The sequence below is a fragment of the Eptesicus fuscus genome, chromosome 1 (assembly GCF_027574615.1).
Source record: "Eptesicus fuscus isolate TK198812 chromosome 1, DD_ASM_mEF_20220401, whole genome shotgun sequence".
Lineage (NCBI taxonomy): Eukaryota > Metazoa > Chordata > Mammalia > Chiroptera > Vespertilionidae > Eptesicus > Eptesicus fuscus.
The window spans coordinates 2,698,009-2,715,656 of NC_072473.1; the positions used below are offsets into that span (position 1 = coordinate 2,698,009).

At 56.9% G+C, this 17,648-nt stretch overlaps 1 protein-coding gene across 1 annotated transcript in view; it reads left to right on the forward strand.

The window, feature by feature from the left end:
- Positions 1-17,648, forward strand: part of CLCN4 (chloride voltage-gated channel 4) — a 64,650-nt gene that overhangs the window by 12,953 nt on the left and 34,049 nt on the right. Inside the window, exons 2-5 of the mRNA XM_028132763.2 lie at positions 9,893-10,048; positions 11,738-11,837; positions 15,344-15,531; positions 16,048-16,170. Of these exons, the coding sequence (XP_027988564.1) occupies positions 9,923-10,048; positions 11,738-11,837; positions 15,344-15,531; positions 16,048-16,170 (537 nt within the window). The 5' untranslated portion in view covers positions 9,893-9,922. The remainder of the gene's footprint in view (positions 1-9,892; positions 10,049-11,737; positions 11,838-15,343; positions 15,532-16,047; positions 16,171-17,648) is intronic.

Consider the following 17,648-nt stretch of genomic DNA (forward strand, 5'->3'; position numbering starts at 1 on the left):
GTCATGGGCTGAATTGTGCCCCTCAAAACTCACATGAAGGTGCCCAGCCCCTCAGAATGCGACCTGATTTGGAGACAGTGGCTTCACAGAGGTCATCCAGTTCACATGAGGTCATTAGGGGGCCCTCACCCAGTCTGACTGGTGTCCTTATAAGAAGAGGGATTTGGGCCCGGCCGGCATGGCTCAGGGGTTGAGCGCTGACCTATGAACCAGGAGGTCATGGTTCGATTCCCAGTCAGGGCACAGGCCCGGGTTGTGGGCTCCATCCCCAGTGTGGGGCGTACAGGAGGCAGCCGATCCATGATTCTCTCTCATCATTGATGCCTCTCTCTCTCTCTCTCTCTCTCTATCTCTCTCTCTCTCTCCCTTCCTCTCTGAAATCAATAAAAAAAAATACTTAAAAAAAGAAGAGGGGGTTTCTCCACAGGCTCAGAGAGGACAGGGTGAAGGGACACGGGGCGAAGAGGGCCGTCCAGCAGCCAGGGAGCGAGCCCGGGCAGATGGAAGCAGCCTGCCGTCACCATGGCGACCTCAGGCTTCTGGGCTCGGAACTGCGGCCATCTGTTGGTAGAGCCGCAGGCCTCTGTCCTGTGTTGGCAGCGCCAGCTCCTCCCATAGTGTCCCGGGGAAGCGGAGCCTTGCCCCCGCCCGAGGGCAGAGGTAACCCCGCGCCTGGCTTAGGCTGCGGCAGTTTGGGGGAAAAGCGGCCAGTAGGTCCCTCTCGGGAAGCAGGCGGCTCGCCCCCTCGGGCCCCGGCTCCCATCTGTGACGCTTGGGCCTGTGGCCGAACCTTCCCCGCCTCCGTTTGCTTAGCGTGGGCCTGAGGGGCGTGGGGTCAGAGCCCTAACAACTGGACACACTAGCTGTGCCAGCATGTGCTCTAATGGAGCTGTTATTATGATTATGATGATGATGATTATTTTTTTAAACCCTCACCCGAGGATATGTTTCCATTGATTTTTAGGGAGAGTGGAAGAGAGAGGGAAAGACAGAGAGAAACATCGATGTGAGAGAGACACATCAACTGGTTGCCTCCTGCACGAGCCCCGACCAGGGCCCAGGCCGGGGAGGAGCCTGCAACCGAGGTTCGTGCCCTTGACCAGAATCAAACCCGGGACCCTTCGGTCTGCAGGCCGATGCTCTATCCACTGAGCCACACCTGCCAGGGCTATTATTATCATCATCCTCATCATCATCTTCATTTAGGGTATTACAGATGTCCCCTTCTCCCCGCCACCCAGGCTGTTACTGTGACAGGAGCCTCGGGGAAATTCTCCATCCTTGACCTTGGCTCGGGGCGCATGGCGACCTCCTGCCCCTCTCCCTGCCCCAGGGGTGGGGATGTGAGGACACCAAGTCCATTGTTTCACCCGCCTGAGTCCCTTTCCAATTCGCAGGCTCTGTTCCAACACGGGACAGGCCGCCGGAGGCCCGGGCCGGAGGAACCAGGCCGGGAGGGAGGCGCCCGCCCGCAGCTCCCCAGTCCTGCGGAAGGGAGGGGAGCGCAGCCCAGGTGGGGGGGTGGGAGGCGGGCCAGGGAGGAAGCAGCAGGAGCAGGGAGTGGCCCTCCCCGGCTTTGTTGGCTCCAGGCAAATTTTACTTCTCACATGTCCTTCTGCACGTCTTGTGCCTCTGAGCTTTCCTCTTGTTGGGACTTGTGACTGTCCTTGGCGCTGTGGCCCTTGGCCCTCACCCTGTAGCCACCAGGGGCCCCTCTCACTGTCAACACCTCTGGTCAGTGTCCTCCAGGGACCCCCGCCTGGGTCTGGAGGAGGAGCTGGGCGGGGTGAATGGACCGTGGCCCTTCATACCCTGAAGGTGTCTGCGTTGACAAAGGCCAGACCCCTGATCTCAGATGAACGTGAAGTTGGTGAGGTCGCAGGCAAGGTGGGTCCTGATCACCTGCCTCCTGGAGTTCATGCCGCATGTAGTCCCCGCCCACCCTGGCACCCGGGCCTGGCCTGAGCCACCGACAGGGCACTGTGGGAGCCATGGTGTATGGCTTCCGAGGCTGGGTCACAAGAGACCCTACCGTTTAGACTTGTCCCTCGGGTCGCTGCTCTGCAGGAAGCCAGCTGCCTCGTGCTGAGGGCACCGGGCAGTCCTGCGGAGATGCAGGTGGAGCAGAACCCAGGCCTCCCGCCAAGAGCCAGCACGCCTGGGAGCCACCTGGGAAGTGGGGCCTCCTGCCCCCGTCGAGCCTTCAGATGGCAGTAGCCAGGGCCCATGGTTTGACCATGACCTCCTGAGAGACCTCGAGCCGGGAAGACCCAACCAAGTGCTTCCCACGTCCTGACCCACAGAAACTGCAAGGTCACATATGTCCAGGCGTAGCTGCTGCGTTCTGGTGCAACTTGTTACGCAGCTTTGGTAGCAAATACACTGGGAAGAGCCCGGGGGCTTCTGGGAGGGGACGTCAGCTCCGCTGGCTGCGGCTGCCATCCCCTTGCCCCTTCTGAAGCACCACCAATCTCTGATGGCCCCACATTTGTTCATGGGGTGTGTTTTCCCGGCCTGGGGAGGAGAGAGATTTAGGTACATTGCGTGCAAGGTTTACGTACATCGATTGGAAGTTAGGGCATATTGATGATGCCTTTGAGTGCACTGATTTTTCACAAAAGATATTTTTATTGATTTCAGAGCGGAAGAGAAAGGGAGAGAGAGATAGACATAATGATGAGAGAGAATCATGGGTCGGCTGCCTCCTACGCGCCCCCTACTAGGGATCGAGCCCGCAACCCGGGCCTGTGCCCTGACTGGGAATCGAACCCTGACCTCCTGGTTCCTAGGTCGACACTCAACCACTGAGCCAGGCCAGCCAGGCCGAGTGCATTGATTTTAAGTAACGTGTACAACTGCCTGTGTCTCATGAAAATGTATACCCGACGTCCATCTTCATGGCCTGAAGCCTTCGGTACAGTAGCCCCAATACCAGTGGGGTTTGGGTGTCTGCCCGTCACTGCAAGCCCCTGGCATTTGCACGTGTGGGGGGTGGGGTGGCTTTCTATGTGGGCGTCTCCCCTTCCCTCCTGCCCCCGTGGACGTGCCCCGACCTGTAGCACCGCGGGGAGCCCACGCCCTCTGCCCACTGCCTTGGTTTTGTCGGGGGCCCGGGCTTTGGACCTGAGTGATTGCAGTGGGAGGTCCCGGCCGTGAGAGACGACGGGACAGGCATTTACAGGGGAGAGAATTCCACGGGCACTTCCGCTGAGTGGTTTTCCTGTGCACATGTGTCTTTTCCCTCTCCCTGTTTCAAGCCAGCTTCCTCGGCCCCGGCTTCCCAGCTCGTTCTGGTGTGTCCTGGCCTAGGCCTGCTGTTCCTGTGTGCCGGCGGTGGTGGAGCTGCTTGCTCCCGTCGGGGGTAGCCTAACAGGTTGACTCTGTGTTGCCTGTAGTAGATGTTGTGACTCGGCTAATCCAGGTTTATTTCCGAGAAACTTCTTGACGGAGTGAGTCTCCCACCAGCTTCCCTCTCACGTCCTCACTTGGAGGCGACCCCGAAGCAGGTGGCTGGGCCTCGGCCGCTTTCTCTAGCTCTTCCTCGTTGGTTCAGTTTCCTGGGTGCCACGGGTGACACTGGGGCGGGGTCCCTCTCCACGTGGCGCCGTCCCGTGCGCTGTGGGATGCTGAGCAGCGTCCCTGGCCTCCACCCACTCGATGCCAGTGACATTGCGCGGTGTCCCTGGGGCCGGACAGCCTCTGGGGGGAGCCACTGGGGTGCTTCTCTTTGCTCCCTGCCCCCCGGCTCCCGGGGCCTGCTGGAGACGCTCGTAGGGCTGGTGGCACCCCACGGGTGGGCACAGTTCGGCGGAGGGAGCTGCCCTGCGCTCACCTGTGAAATGGGCTGATGCTGCACCCGCACCCGACTTCGGAGGTCCAGGTGCCCCCGCCCACACCGTGCCCCGCTGTCAGCCTCAGGGTCACCTTCATGTCACCTTCCAGTTGGCCCTCTCCGGGCCACTCTGCACGCTGCCACCTGCGCCTCCTTCACAGCATCCCGCTCCGCTGGACACAAACAGAACACCTCAGCACGCAGCAGCGGCAGTGCGCCTCCGAACACGCACACGTCTCATACTTCTTTTTGTTGGTCTCAGAGAGGAAGGGAGAGGGAGAGGGAGAGAAACATCAGTGATGACAGAGAATCATGGATCGGCTGCCTCCTGCATGCCCCCTGCTGGGGATCCAGCCCGCAACCCGGGCATGTGCCCTGACCGGAATCGAACCCGGGACCCTTCAGTCCGCAGGCCGATGCTCTAGCCACTGAGCCACACCAGCTAGGGCCAGCGAGCATTTCAGACAGTTCTTCTCATGTGACCAGAGGCTTTCTCTCCGGCACAGCCCCCTCCACCAGAACCTTCTGGACATCAGGAGTGTGGGCGGGCACGTGCTCTAAAGAACAAGGACGATCCTGGCGCCAGCAGAATGGATGCCCCCGGGCAGGAGCCACACAGGCAAACTGTGCGCAGAAGCTGCTCTTGCTGACGGGCAGGCCGTCCCTTGAAGCGTCTTAAAATTGCAAAGTATCACAAACGCGCCAAAAAGTGCGTCACACCTAAATGCGTGGCTTCATGGATTGTAAGGGGGACATCCGTGTTGCCACCCACACAGGAAGTCATTTGTATGACCCCATGTAGATGGCATCAGGCCCCGTGTATTCTGATGCAGCTGCCTTGGCCAACATGCTATGTCGAAGGCTCGTCCGTTGCCAGCGCATTTGGGGAAGCGCTTGAGCCAGAGGGCGGGCAGGAGAAGAGAAGCCACCGGAGGCGCCCAGCTTGTCCGGCCTGCTCTGGGGCGGCGGCGGGGTCCATGCTGGGCAGAGGGAGAAAGGTGCACTCCCTGCCTGTTTCTCTGCCACTCCAAGGTGCTCCAGGCGGAAGGGCTGCTTGCACTGCGCCCTCTGGTGGCCACATGGTGCAATGACACCCCCTCTGAGACCAAGGGCCCCTGAGCTCAGTGCCATGTGTGAGCCACGCAGGTGGCAAGAAAGGGGGCTCTGTAAAGGCGGCTTGTGATTTGTTGTTGGAGCTTCTGGCAAGCCTGGAAGAAATGAAGCTTTTTGGGGGGCTATTAGTTTTAGCTGCCGTCTAACCGAGGTCTGGCTCTGAGCTTGATGTTCCCCGGGCCCCGTCCTCCCTGCATTGATGTGAGAGTGGACCATCCATCAGCTGCCTCCTGTACGCCCCCCACTGGGGATGGAGCCGGCACCCGGGCCTGTGCCCTGACCGGGAATCGAGCCAGTGACCTTTCAGTGCATGAGCCACCCTGGCCAGGGCGGTTGTTACATTTCTTAATGATTGCAAGACAGCTGAAAGGAATGTTTTGTGACAAATGAAGATGCTATGAAATTCAGATCCAGTGTCCGTACATCAAGCGCGAGTGGCACCCAGCCCCAGCCCCTGATCTGGGTATTGTCTCTGGCTGCTTCTATGCGACGATGGCAGAGTTGGGTCCTCCCGACGGAAGCCGCATGGCCCACAAATCCTCCAGTATTTGTTATCTGGCCCTTCAACAGGAGCAGTTGGCGGTTAGAGGAGCAGAGAGAATGAATAAATGAGAACTACACTCCACCACATGGTTGGACGCTACAACATAATGTAGAACGAAGGAGCTGGGGAACATAACACCCCGTTTCTATAAAGTTCAAAAGCAGGCGAACTGAGGCCATGGTGTGAGGGTCAGGGTCGTGGGGGGTGGGGGAGGGCCTGGAAGGGGCCAGGGAGAGCCTGTTGCGGCTGGCCGCCTCTGGCCTTTGATCTGGGTGCTGGTTCTGTGGGCGCATTCCTTTTGCGAAAAAATGCTTGAAATGCTAACCACCAGGTAGTCCAGACCGGCCCCCAGACCCAGGCCGGCCGCGTAGGTCAGGGCAGTGTCTGGAATGTAGCAAAAGCAGGCCTGTTAGATTTACGACTTCTGTTTACTAAAACTGCACTTCTACAAAGAACAGGGCAGGCGGAGAGATTATAGATAACCCAGCCTGGGCCTGTGCTTGCGCCAGCTTAATCCCCATTTCCCGCGTCTGTTTTCCTTGGGTCTGAGGGAGGGAAATTCCCACTGGCAGGCCTGGCTGCGGCCTGGGGCTGTTGCGCCCGATCCCCATTGCCTGCAGCTCGCTTTTTGTATATATTTAGCGGTCTCTTCCCAATCCCCACTTCTAAAGGTTAAGGGCAGTCCTGGTCACAGATATTAGGGTAGATTTTATAAAAAAAAAATATTTTTATTGATTTCAGAGAGGAAGGGAGGCAGAGAAACATCAAGGATGAGAGAGAATCGTGGATCACTGCCTCCTGCACGCCCCCTACTGGGGATCGAGCCCACAACCCTGGACATGTGCCCTGACCCAGAATTGAACCTCCTGGTTCATAGGTTGATGTTAACCACTGAGCCACACCGGCCGGCCTAGGATAGCTTTTGAAGGTGTGAGATTGCCACACGGGGTATCTGAAGTTTTCATTTCACCAACAGTGGACTATTTTTTAATGATTTTCTGCATTGCAATGACTGGCATAAAGAGTTGGCAGGGCCCTGGCTGGTGTGGCTCAGTGGATAGAGCGTCGGTCTGTGGACTGAAGGGTCCCGGGTTCAATTCTGGTCAAGGGCACATGCCTGGGTTGTGGGCTCGATCCCCAGTAGGGGGCGTGCAGGAGGCAGCCGATCAATGATTCTCTCTCATCATTGATGCTTCTCTCTCTCCCCTCTCCCTTCCTCATTGAAATTAATTTTATATATATATATATATATATATATATATATATATATATATATATATATATATATTTTAAAAGCTGGCAGGGAAGGTAGCTCTGAAATTTCTGGAAAGTCCCACGGGCTTGCCTAGTATCTGGGCAAAGACAAATCATTTTGCTTAATTAACAAACGTTTGCTGGACCCGGACGGGGTGACGGGCTGGTACTCCGTTTGGGTCCCTGGGCCATGGCCTTGGGGTCCGTCCCAGGACTCGAGGGGCGGCTGAGGTCGCCAGCCAGACGGGAGTGGCAGCGTCTCTCTACGCTCCCCGCCCTGAGCAGCTGCGTTTGTCCGGAGGGAAGGCCGTGCCTGCCCCAGGCAGACCCCGCGGGGCGCTCCGGGGAAGATGCTCGCGGGCAGAGAGCGTGTTTGACTGCTTCCGGGCTGCCAGGGAGGGACCCCGGCTCCTGCGGGGCGACGGCACAGGCGGGTGAGGCAGGCCAGCCGTGAGGGCGGACGGGAACCTTCCAGAGAGGCAGGGAAGCCTTCGAGGTGGAGGAAACGCGCTCGCAAAGGGCTGGGCCTCGGCCCGACGTGTTGCCCAGAAACGGGTCCCTCTCACTGGCCCGGAGGGAGCGCCTTTATGCTCAGCCTCGACCTCCTTGGACCCGTTCTGCATCTTGGTCTGGGCCCGTGGTCGGCAAACTGCGGCTCGCGAGCCACATGCGGCTCTTTGGCCCCTTGAGTGTGGCTCTTCCACAGAATACCACGGCCTGGGCGAGTCTATGTTGAAGAAGTGGCGGTAGGAGAAGTTTAAGTTTAAAAAATTTGGCTCTCCAAAGAAATGTCAATCGTTGTACTGTTGATATTTGGCTCTGTTGGCTCATGAGTTTGCCGACCACTGAGCTGGGCGATGGCATGCTTGCTGTCACCTTCTAGAACCATTTCTTCCTGTTAATCCTCACCCCAGGGTATTTTCCCATTGACTTTTAGAGAGAGTGGAATGGGGAGAGAAAGAAGGAGGTGGAGAGGGAGAGAGAGAGAGAGAGAGAGAGAGAGAGAGAGAGAGAGATCAATGTGTGAGAGAGAGACATCAATTGGTTGCCTCCCGCACGCACCCCGGCCAGGGCCAGGAACCCTGAAACCCAGGTACATGCCCTTGACGGGGATCGAACCCGGGACCCTTCAGTCCACGGGCCGACGCTCTATCCACGGAGCCACACCGGCCAGGGCCACATGAAGTCTTGAATAGGATGTCCAAGTCTCAGGCTCTTCTGTGTGCCGGCCGGGCCTGGGTCAGGGCTCCCCAGCGGCTCAGCAGCGGCCACCTGACTCTCCCCGCAGAGGGTTTCTTTTATTTTTTTAAAGAAATATATTTTATTGATTTTATTTTACAGAGAGGAAGGGAGAGGGATAGAAACAGCGATGAGAGAGAAACATCGATCAGCTGCCTCCTGCACACCCCCCTACTGGGGATGTGCCTGCAACCAAGGTACATGCCCTTGATCAGAATTGAACTCGGGACCCTTCAGTCCGCATGGCTTTGGGTGGGAGGCCCAGGCCGATGCTCTATCCACTGAGCCACACGGGTCAGGGCTCAGCAGAGGGTTTCTTACCACACACACCGCGAGGCTCTCCCTGTGTCCTTTCTGCCAAAGCCAGAAGGGACTCCGCTCTCTCACCCCCCCGGGTGCCATCAGCCCGGGGAGCGGGCAGCTGGGCACGGCCCAGGCCTCACTCTCTCACCTTAAGGCGGCCGGGCGCGCAGCTCGTCAGTAGACCGGTCGCTACGGCCCCTTCATTGCCTGTGAGCCGTCCCCGCTTTGCCGGACTCTTTCCCATCCGATTACCATGCACTTCCCCGCCCGCCCCGCGGCTGAGCCTCCGCGCCTCCAAATACAGAAGCAGGTTCGATTCCCAGCCAAGGGCGCAGGCCCGACCCAGGCCCGGCCGGCAGACAGAAGAGCCTGAGACTTGGACATCCTATTCAAGACTTCATGTGGCCCTGGCCGGTGTGGCTCAGTGAATAGAGCGTCGGCCTGTGGACTGAAGAGTCCCGGGTTCGATCCTCGCAAGGGGGCGAGCAGGAGGCAGCCGATCCATGATTCTCTCTCATCATTGATGTTTCTATCTCTCTCTCCTTCTCCCTTCCTCTCTGAAATCAATAAAAAAAAATATATAAAAAAACAGACATTGCTTTCTCACAGTCTGAGGTCAAGGTGCCAGCCGGGCGGGTGGGGACCCGCTTCCCAGCCCCAGGCCTCTCGCCGTGCCCCACGTGGAGGAAGGGACACGGGCTCTCTCATAAGGGCACGGAGCCCATCCACGCGCGGCCTCATGCCCTCACCACCTCCCAGAGGCCCTCTTCCTAACGCCCTCACATCGGGGGGTGGGGTTCAGCCTGTGAATTTGGGGGGGACACAGACTTCAAGACCAGAGCTGGCTCGTGTGGCAGGAGGTCCTGTCCTCCGTCTCCTTGTCCACCCCCAGGGCAGCCTGGTGCGGAGGGCAGTGCCCTCTGCGCGTTACCACGCTCCCGCAGCTAGTTCAAGTGCCGCCAGCGCTTGTGCTCTCCCGTCGCTGCGCAGCTTGGATGTCCAGGGCGACGGCCACATAGGCTGCCTGCCCGAGTGACCCGCTTCAGCTCCCAGGGGAGCAATGAGTGGTCGGGTGACAATGATTCGATTGTGAGTGGATTTCCTGGTTTCCAGAACTGAGACAAACATGCATTTCTCAGAAGCCACCCAGTCCAGGGTATGTTTGTTACAGCAGCTGCTGCTGACTGAGACAGCTGTGTGTGCCTGCATCTACACCGAGCGGCCAGATTACGATGATCTCTGAACGCATAATAATCTGGCCACTCAGTGTACTTCTCTTGAGTACCTCATTTATTTGCTATCAAAGATACTATCAATCGTGCACCTGATCAGTTTTCCCCTTTGCACTGGCTGATGGGAAGCTCAGGGCAAATAGGTGGTTGATCTCCAGCCAAAGTCTAGAATACTTTTGGTACCCATTGGAGATACAGATACACTGAGTGGCCAGGCTGTTATGCGTTCAGAGATCATCATAATCCGGCCACTCAGTGCACATACATCATTGCAGCAGATGATAACGCGAATCTTTCTTATAGAAGAAAGTGTGAGCGGGTCGTGCCGGGGGGTGCAGGCCACCTGCTGGTGTTTGAACTGGGCTCTCTCTCCAGGTGGGAGTAGCATGGTCACGTGCAGGAGCGATGAGCGGCTCCGGCAACCTCATGGACTTTCTGGATGAGCCCTTCCCCGACGTGGGGACGTACGAGGACTTCCACACCATCGACTGGCTGAGGGAGAAGTCGCGGGACACGGACAGGCACAGAAAGGTAGGTGGCGTCGTGACAGACACGTAGGAGGGGGTTCCTTCACACGGCCGGGCCGTGCTCTCATCGCACAGGGAGCGAGCTCCGGCTCACGCCCACGTGTCCTGGGTGGGCTGGGCGCTAAGGAAGGGAAGGCTGTGGGAGAGGCAGAGCTGTGGACAGGACATAGAATACCAGGTGCTCGCCCGGCCCGTGTGGCTCAGTGGTTGAGCATCGACCTATGAACCAGGAGGTCATGGTTCGATTCCCAGTCAGGGCACATGCCCGGGTTGCAGGTTCGATCCCCAGTGTGGGGCGTGCAGGAGGCAGCCGATCCATGCTTCTCTCTCGTCATGATGTTTCTCTCTCTCTCCCTCTCCCTTCCTCTCTGAAATCAATAAAATACACTGAGTGGCCTGATTATGATCTCTGAATGCATAATAATCTGGCCACTCCGTGTATATCCTACATAACAGTGATGGCGAACCTATGACACGCGTGTCAGCACTGACACGCGTAGCCATTTCTGATGACACGCGGCTGCTGAGGCGGCCGCATGCCGAGGATGAAACATTTGCTGCTCCTGAGGATGAAACATTTGCAAAATAATGTTTTTTCCTCAAAGTGACACACTACCCGAGTTATGCTCAGTTTTTTGGCGAAGTTTGACACACCAAGCTCAAAAGGTTGCCCATCACTGCTATATAATAAAAGGCTAATATGAAAATTGTCCCCTCGACCAGGAGTTCGACCAGCAGGCAGGCCGGCCAACCGCCCATGTCCCCTCCCCCTGGCCAGGCTGGCCGGACCCCACCCATGCACGAATTCATGCACCAGGCCTCTGATATATATACACTGAGTGGCCAGATTATTATGCGTTCAGAGAGCATCATCATCTGGCCACTCAGTGTATACTAAGAAAAATACCAGGTGCTTTGGGCGGGAGGCCCAGGCAGCCTGGCTCTGTAGAGGGAGGAGGCAGGAGGCAGCCAGGAGCCAGGCAGGGCCATTCAGTGGGGACCGCGGGGGGAGATGGGAGCCAGTGCCGGACACTCAGAAGCAGCAGGGAGAAGTGAAGGAGGGGAAGCAGCCAAGGGGGTCCCAGTGAGAGGAGGGCCTGGTGGTGAGGACGGGCCAAGCCAGGCCTCTCTCCTCCAAGGCGGACCTACTGTGTGGGGGCTGCGGTCAGTCCCAGGGACAGCGCTTCAGAGCAGGCTGAGGAGTGGCAGCCGGAGTGCCACCTCATGGTCCGCAATGGCGCTGACTCCACGTCTCCCTTCAGAATGGCTTGTGGATCATCAGAGCTCAAATGGCACCTGTGAGTTTGTTTAATCAAGTGGATTTAAAAAAAGATATTTTATTGACTTCAGAGAGGAAGGAAGAGAGAGAGATAGAGAGAGAGAAACATCAATGATGACAGAGAATCATGGATCGGCTGCCTCCTGCAAGCCCCACACTGGGGATCGAACCTGCTACCCGGGCCTGTGCTCTGATCAGGAATCGAACCGTGACCTCCTGGTTCCTAGGTGGATGCTCAACCCCTGAGCTAGGCCGGCCGGGCGAAATGAAGCGGATTTTTGGTGGTGTGGCAGGTAACGGGAGGAGAGCTGTGGTGGGAAACCAGCTGTTTAGTTTCATGGTTTCTGAGGGCGGTTGCGGGGAGGACGCGGGAGCTGGAGCGTGTGCCGATGAACCGCCGTGTGTCGTTCCCAGATAACCAGCAGGAGCAAGGAGTCGGTGTGGGAGTTCATCAAGGGCCTGCTGGACGCCTGGTCAGGATGGGTGGTGATGCTGCTCATCGGGCTGCTGGCGGGTAGGTGGACGGCCCCCGGGCGGAGGCGGCTGCTGGGATGGCATCTGAAAGGGCGTGTTTCTCTTGTGTCCCATGCGAGGCAGTCCGTGCTGGAACCATCCAAGAGTGAAATACACGAACATGCATTTCCCATAAAGGCTGCCACCCGTGAGGCCAGGCCCGAGGGCGGGGCTCCGGTGGGCATGGCTGAGCTGTGATTGGGGCGCTGGCCGGCTCCGTGCAGCGCGCAGGCGTGTGGCACTGGCTCGTATGAAAACACACACTCTACATTCAGTGCCGCTTGCTTATGAAGAAGGCAAAAAAGTACCGAGAGGTTTTGGTCTCTAATAATGAAACACCACGTGAAGCTGGCCTTTGCTAATCCTGCGAGGCCCTGGAATGAATTGCAAACACCCCAAGACACTCAAAATGATGCGCGACACATGTCCAGCTGGTGTGGCCCAGTGGTTGAGCGTTGAACCAGGAACCAAGAGATCACGGTTCGATTCCCAGTCAGGGCCTGTGCCTGGGTTGTGGGCTCCATCCCCAGGAGGCAGCCGATATATCTGATGCCGTTCTCTCTCATCAATGTTTCTATCTCTCCCTCCCTCCCCCTTCCTCTCTCTCTAAAAGTCAGCAAAAACATATTAAACTGGCCTCTAACAAAAGGCCCCATTTCCTTTAAAAAAAGTGAGACACCGCAGGAGCTGGCTGGAGATACCCCCGCCCACACACTGTTCAGACCCTCAGGGCCTCTGCGTCCCTCATTGGGTAATCCCAGCACCGGGTTCCCGGACCGAGGGGAGGACTCTGTGGAGGAGAAACCCACTCTCAACATCCAGGGCGCAGCTCTCCAGGGGCGCTGCTTCCTGCAACTGCCTCCCTTTCAGGAGGCTGTGCGGGGTCATGTCTGGGATAAAGAGCCTGGCGTGCTGAGGAGACCCTCTTCATAACCCCCCTGCCCATCATGACATAGAGCTATGCTGAGAGCACTGGCCAGACAAGGACTGTAATACGGGCGGGACACAGCAGATGCTGTGAGAAAGACGGAACACTAAGGGGCGCAGATGTATGTAGAGGTGTTTCTCTCTTTTCCGCGTCCAGGACGGAAAAGGAACGGGTCCGGTTCCTGAGTGGAGGAGCTGGGGATTAAGAAATAAAAGAAAGAAACAAGACACAGAGATAGAAGGAAAAAGCTGGGAGCCGGGTGGGTCGCTGCCACTCTGATGGAGAGGCAGGGACCCCGAGCCCACACAGCGTGTTTATTTTATACCCCCAAATACCAGGAAGTACCCCCAAAACTTAGGATCAAAGGAGCTTATTTGCATTCTTGAGTAGGCCTGAGCATTCCTGGTGCTTGCCTGGATTTACATATCAAAGTCACGACACCTGGGCTGACATGAAGGCCAAGCTGATAACGTGTCCAGCCTTTTTGGGGAAGCCTGTTCCCAGGGCGTGGCTCTGCCTGTCGCCCTGAGTTCAGCTGATGACAATGAAAGAAATGCCCATGTGCCTTCCCAGGCGCTGCCCACAGATGTAGGTTTGGGATTCCTGAGGATTCCAGTCGCCGGTGCTTCCGCATTTGCTCCATGGACAGCTGTAGGAGGGGCTCCCCCGGCTCGGCCTGTCACAGAGAGCCAAGGAGTGCGCAGGGGAAACTCCTTTCCTTGTAGTCACAGCAGCTGTTCATCCATCTCTCCCAGGCGATGCCTGTCTCCCGCCGGCATTCCCAGTGAGCTTGAGCTTATGGATACAGGGTGCATCGCCACCAGTTTGTCTGACCGCTTCTGTGAAGACCTTTGAAGGTGGGCGGGGTGGGAGCCGGCTGTGAATTTTGATGTCTTTGTTTAGAATCGAGCTCGAAAACCATTCACTGTGTCATTACCCTTGGCTCCTGGGAAGGAGAAATGGATAGAGAAATGAAATGCAGAATAGATGTTCTGGCATCTTGGAGTACACACAGCACAGTTTAGATGTATTGATTAATCTGAGAGCCTGACCAGGCTGTGATTGGGCTGTCTTTAACCTGATATTGACCAGTTGGCTTCACTATCAATCCGATTTCTGCCAGTTCTTTTAAGGAGAATCATTTGGGGAGTTAAAGAAAATATTGCTGCTTGGGCTTCAATCAAATAGTGTATTTGGAGATGATGCCCTAGCGCTGACCCCCTCCACTTCCTCCTGCCCCTCCTGTGGTACTAACGTGCAGCCAGGGTGAGAGCCAAGGAGAAGGGTGAGCCCCGGACACAGCAGCGAGTGAATGAATATAGGAGGAGGGTAAGAAAGAGATGCAGCCAGTGCCGAGGTGCTTTTGATCTGGCTGTATCTTGGAAGGAAAGTCAGAAAACTGCGTCCCGTTCACTTCCCTGTTGTCCAGCTGGTGGGGAGGACTCAGGTGTCCCACTGCCTGGCCTGTCATCTCCTTAGTGGCATCCTGGACATTACATTCTGACTCCTGAGATGGAGAGGTCCAGGGTCTCCTCTGCAGTGCAGTTATAAGGATTGGTCAGTAGATGTCGCTGTTGTATCACAAATAGAAATATTAAGAAAACATCAACGCTGCATTTACTATGAATCACCACCAGATGTCACGGTTGCTCCACGGAACGAAACATTCACAAAACATTTATTATGAATCACCACTGGGTGTCACTGTTGCTCCACGGAACAAAACATTAACAAGCCACTTATGGGGAATCGCCACTGGGTGTCACAGATATTCCATTCACGGGAGAAAGCGGAAACTGCCAGCACTGCCAGAAGCAGCCAGCTGGGAAGACTGGGTGTGGGATAATGTGATTATGACTGAGTGAATGGGGGTGGGATTTGGGGTGATCATGGGGTCTCACCCCTGGCTATCTGCAGGACCCCTCCCTCACCTTCCTTTTTTCTTTTTGCACTCACCTTCTTTAGGTCTTTGTTCAAACGTCATCTTTCGCTTGAGGTGTTCTCTGACCACCTTTTCTAAAAGTCCACTTCTCCCTCTCTGAGCTGCGTCACCCCCACCCGCTGTGTGTGTGTGTGTGTGTGTGTGTGTGTGTGTATGTACATGTGTAACAGCCTCATTGTGGTGTAATTTACATACCATACAATCTACCCAGTGAAAGTGTATCATTCGGTGGTTTTTAGTGTACTCACGGAGGTGTGCAGCCATGGCCGCCATCAATTTTAGAACCTTTTCATCGGCACCGGAGACCCTCCATGTCCTTTAGCTGTCAAGCTCCAGGGCCCGCAGCCTCCTCCCGGCCCCTGTCTCTCCCCGCCCGCTCTGGCCGTTACATGGAAATGGCATCATACAACATGTACAGTGCTGTGATCACCCCTTTTTACTCAGCATGAGGTCTGGAATTGCTTGGAAGGATGGTAACTGTTTAACCTGGTGAGCAACTTCAGACCATTTTCCAAAGCCTTTACACCACTGTGTTATATGGTCGGGGGTCACCACGACATGAGGAGCTGTGTCACAGGGTCGCGGCATCGGGAAGGCGGAGAGCCGCCGCCCTAAGCGCCCTCGCTGTCTCTCGCAGGCACCTTGGCCGGGGTCATCGACCTGGCCGTGGACTGGATGACCGACCTGAAGGAGGGCATCTGCCTGTCCGCCTTCTGGTACAGCCACGAGCAGTGCTGCTGGGCCTCGTCCGAGACGACGTTTGAGGACAGGGACAAGTGTCCCCTGTGGCAGAAGTGGTCGGAGCTGCTGGTGAACCGCTCGGAGGTGGGTTCGGGGCCGGGGACACGGCCGGGCGCGGTGGGACTGCCTGTGCCTTCAGCGTGTGTGACCGGGGTGGCTTGGGGGCTCTGGCTCTAGCGTTCAGACGGCAGTTGGAAACCCTCCCCCAGTTTCATGTGGACAAGACGTGTGTTTTATAATGGCTTCTAAGATGTTTTTATTGGTTTTTAGGGCGAGAGAGAGAGAGAGAGAGAGAGAGAGACATTGATGCATGAGAGAGACATCCATCAGCTGCCTCCTGCACGCCCCACTGGGGATTGAGCCCCCAACCGGGCATGTGTCCTGATCGGGAATCGAACCGGTGACCTTTCGGTGCATGGGGGCGACGCTAACCACTGAGCAAGCCAGCCGGGCTGCAGGTCCGTGGAAACGGCTCGCGGAGAAGCCCGGCAGTGTCTGTGGGTCCCGGCCGTGCTGCCTTTTCGTTGACCTGTCCCAGGGAGGGCGGGGCCCCGGGGTGCGCCCGGCTCACCGGGTCCGCGTGTTGTGTGTCCTGTTCAGGGTGCCAGCGCCTACATTCTCAACTACCTGCTGTACGTGCTGTGGGCCTTGCTCTTCGCGTTCCTGGCCGTCTCCCTGGTGCGCGTGTTCGCGCCCTACGCCTGTGGCTCGGGCATCCCCGAGGTGAGTAGGGGCCGGCTCTCCTCTGTGCCCACGAGGGAACCGCGAACACGTCCGGAGCCCTTAGGGCCACGCACGGGTCCACGCATTGGGCATGAATGAGCTCATTTAGCCCCACAACGATCCGGTGAGGTAGGTACTGCTACTCTTCACAGGCGAGGAGCTGAAGCACAGAGAGGTGCAGTAACTTGGCCTAGGTCCCCCAGCTGCTAAGCCGGGAGTTGAACTCAGGATTCATGCTCCATTGCGTCTCAGGTGGCTCAAGTCCTGTGTTTGCAAAGCACGCATAACCCTCAGAGCCCACGGAGGGAGGCAGGCCGTGTGACCCGCACATGTGCGTGTGGCCCTGTAGCGTGATGCAATGTGCAAGTGGGCGGTAGTGAGGTTTGTTGCTCAGAAGGGTTGCTGCTGAGTAAACTCCCTTGCCGCCATCTGCTCCTGTGGTGACAAGGTCATTGCAATGCTCACAAAACGGAATCCCACCAAAGGGCATGCGCTGTGAGCGGCCCTGGCCGGCAGAGGGACGCCTGAGGTTGCCTTCAGCCCAGGACGAGAAGCCGGACAGTGGACGCTTCAGCCGGGAGGGATTCTGCGAGTTCTCACAGGCTCATCCAAGCCGAGCAGTGCAGTTCTCTCTCGGGTCGGGGCTTCAGCCGCGCCCACAGGCAGTGGAGAGGGTGAGTTTCAAGCTGTGAGCGGTTATGGTGACCACACACGCTGGTCCCTGCTGCCTGCACCCACACTCTTCCCTGGTGCCACCAACACCGCCGCGGGCCCAGGCGGCTCATGCAGAGGGCGGGAGTCAGTAACAGGGGGGCGACAGAAAAGCTGGACATGCCTTGTTCCAGGAACGACAGAAGAAAGAGCCTGACTATGTATGTCATGCTGACTTTTAAATGAAATGTATTTTTATTGATTTCAGAGAGGAAGGGAGAGGGAGAGAGAGAGAAACATCAAAGATGAGAGAGAATCATTGATCGGCTGCCTCCTGCACGCCCCCCTACTGGGGATGGAGCCCACAACCCAGACATGTGTCCTTGACCAGAATCGAACCCGGGACCCTTCAGTCCGCAGGCTGGTGCTCTATCCACTGAGCCACACCAGTTAGGGCCATGCTGAATTTTAAATCAAATATATTTTTATCGATTTCAGAGAGGAAGGGAGAGCGAGAGAGAGGTAGAAACATCAATGATGAGAGAGAATCATGGATCGGCTGCCTCCTGCACGCCCCACACTGGGGATGGAGCCCACAACCCAGGCATGTGCCCTTGACCGGGAATCAAACCAGTGACCTCAACCCTGAGCCACGCCGGCCCAGCTGGAAACCTTTTTAAATGCAAATGTAGAGAACATTTTTCTGTAAGAAATGCTCTCGTCTAAGCTCTCCAGAGACATTTACATGTGAACACTCGCTCTTGGACTTGGGGGTTTAGAGAGAAGCGGGCAAGGGGCCCTCTTTCTATTCTGTTTGCTTCATTATC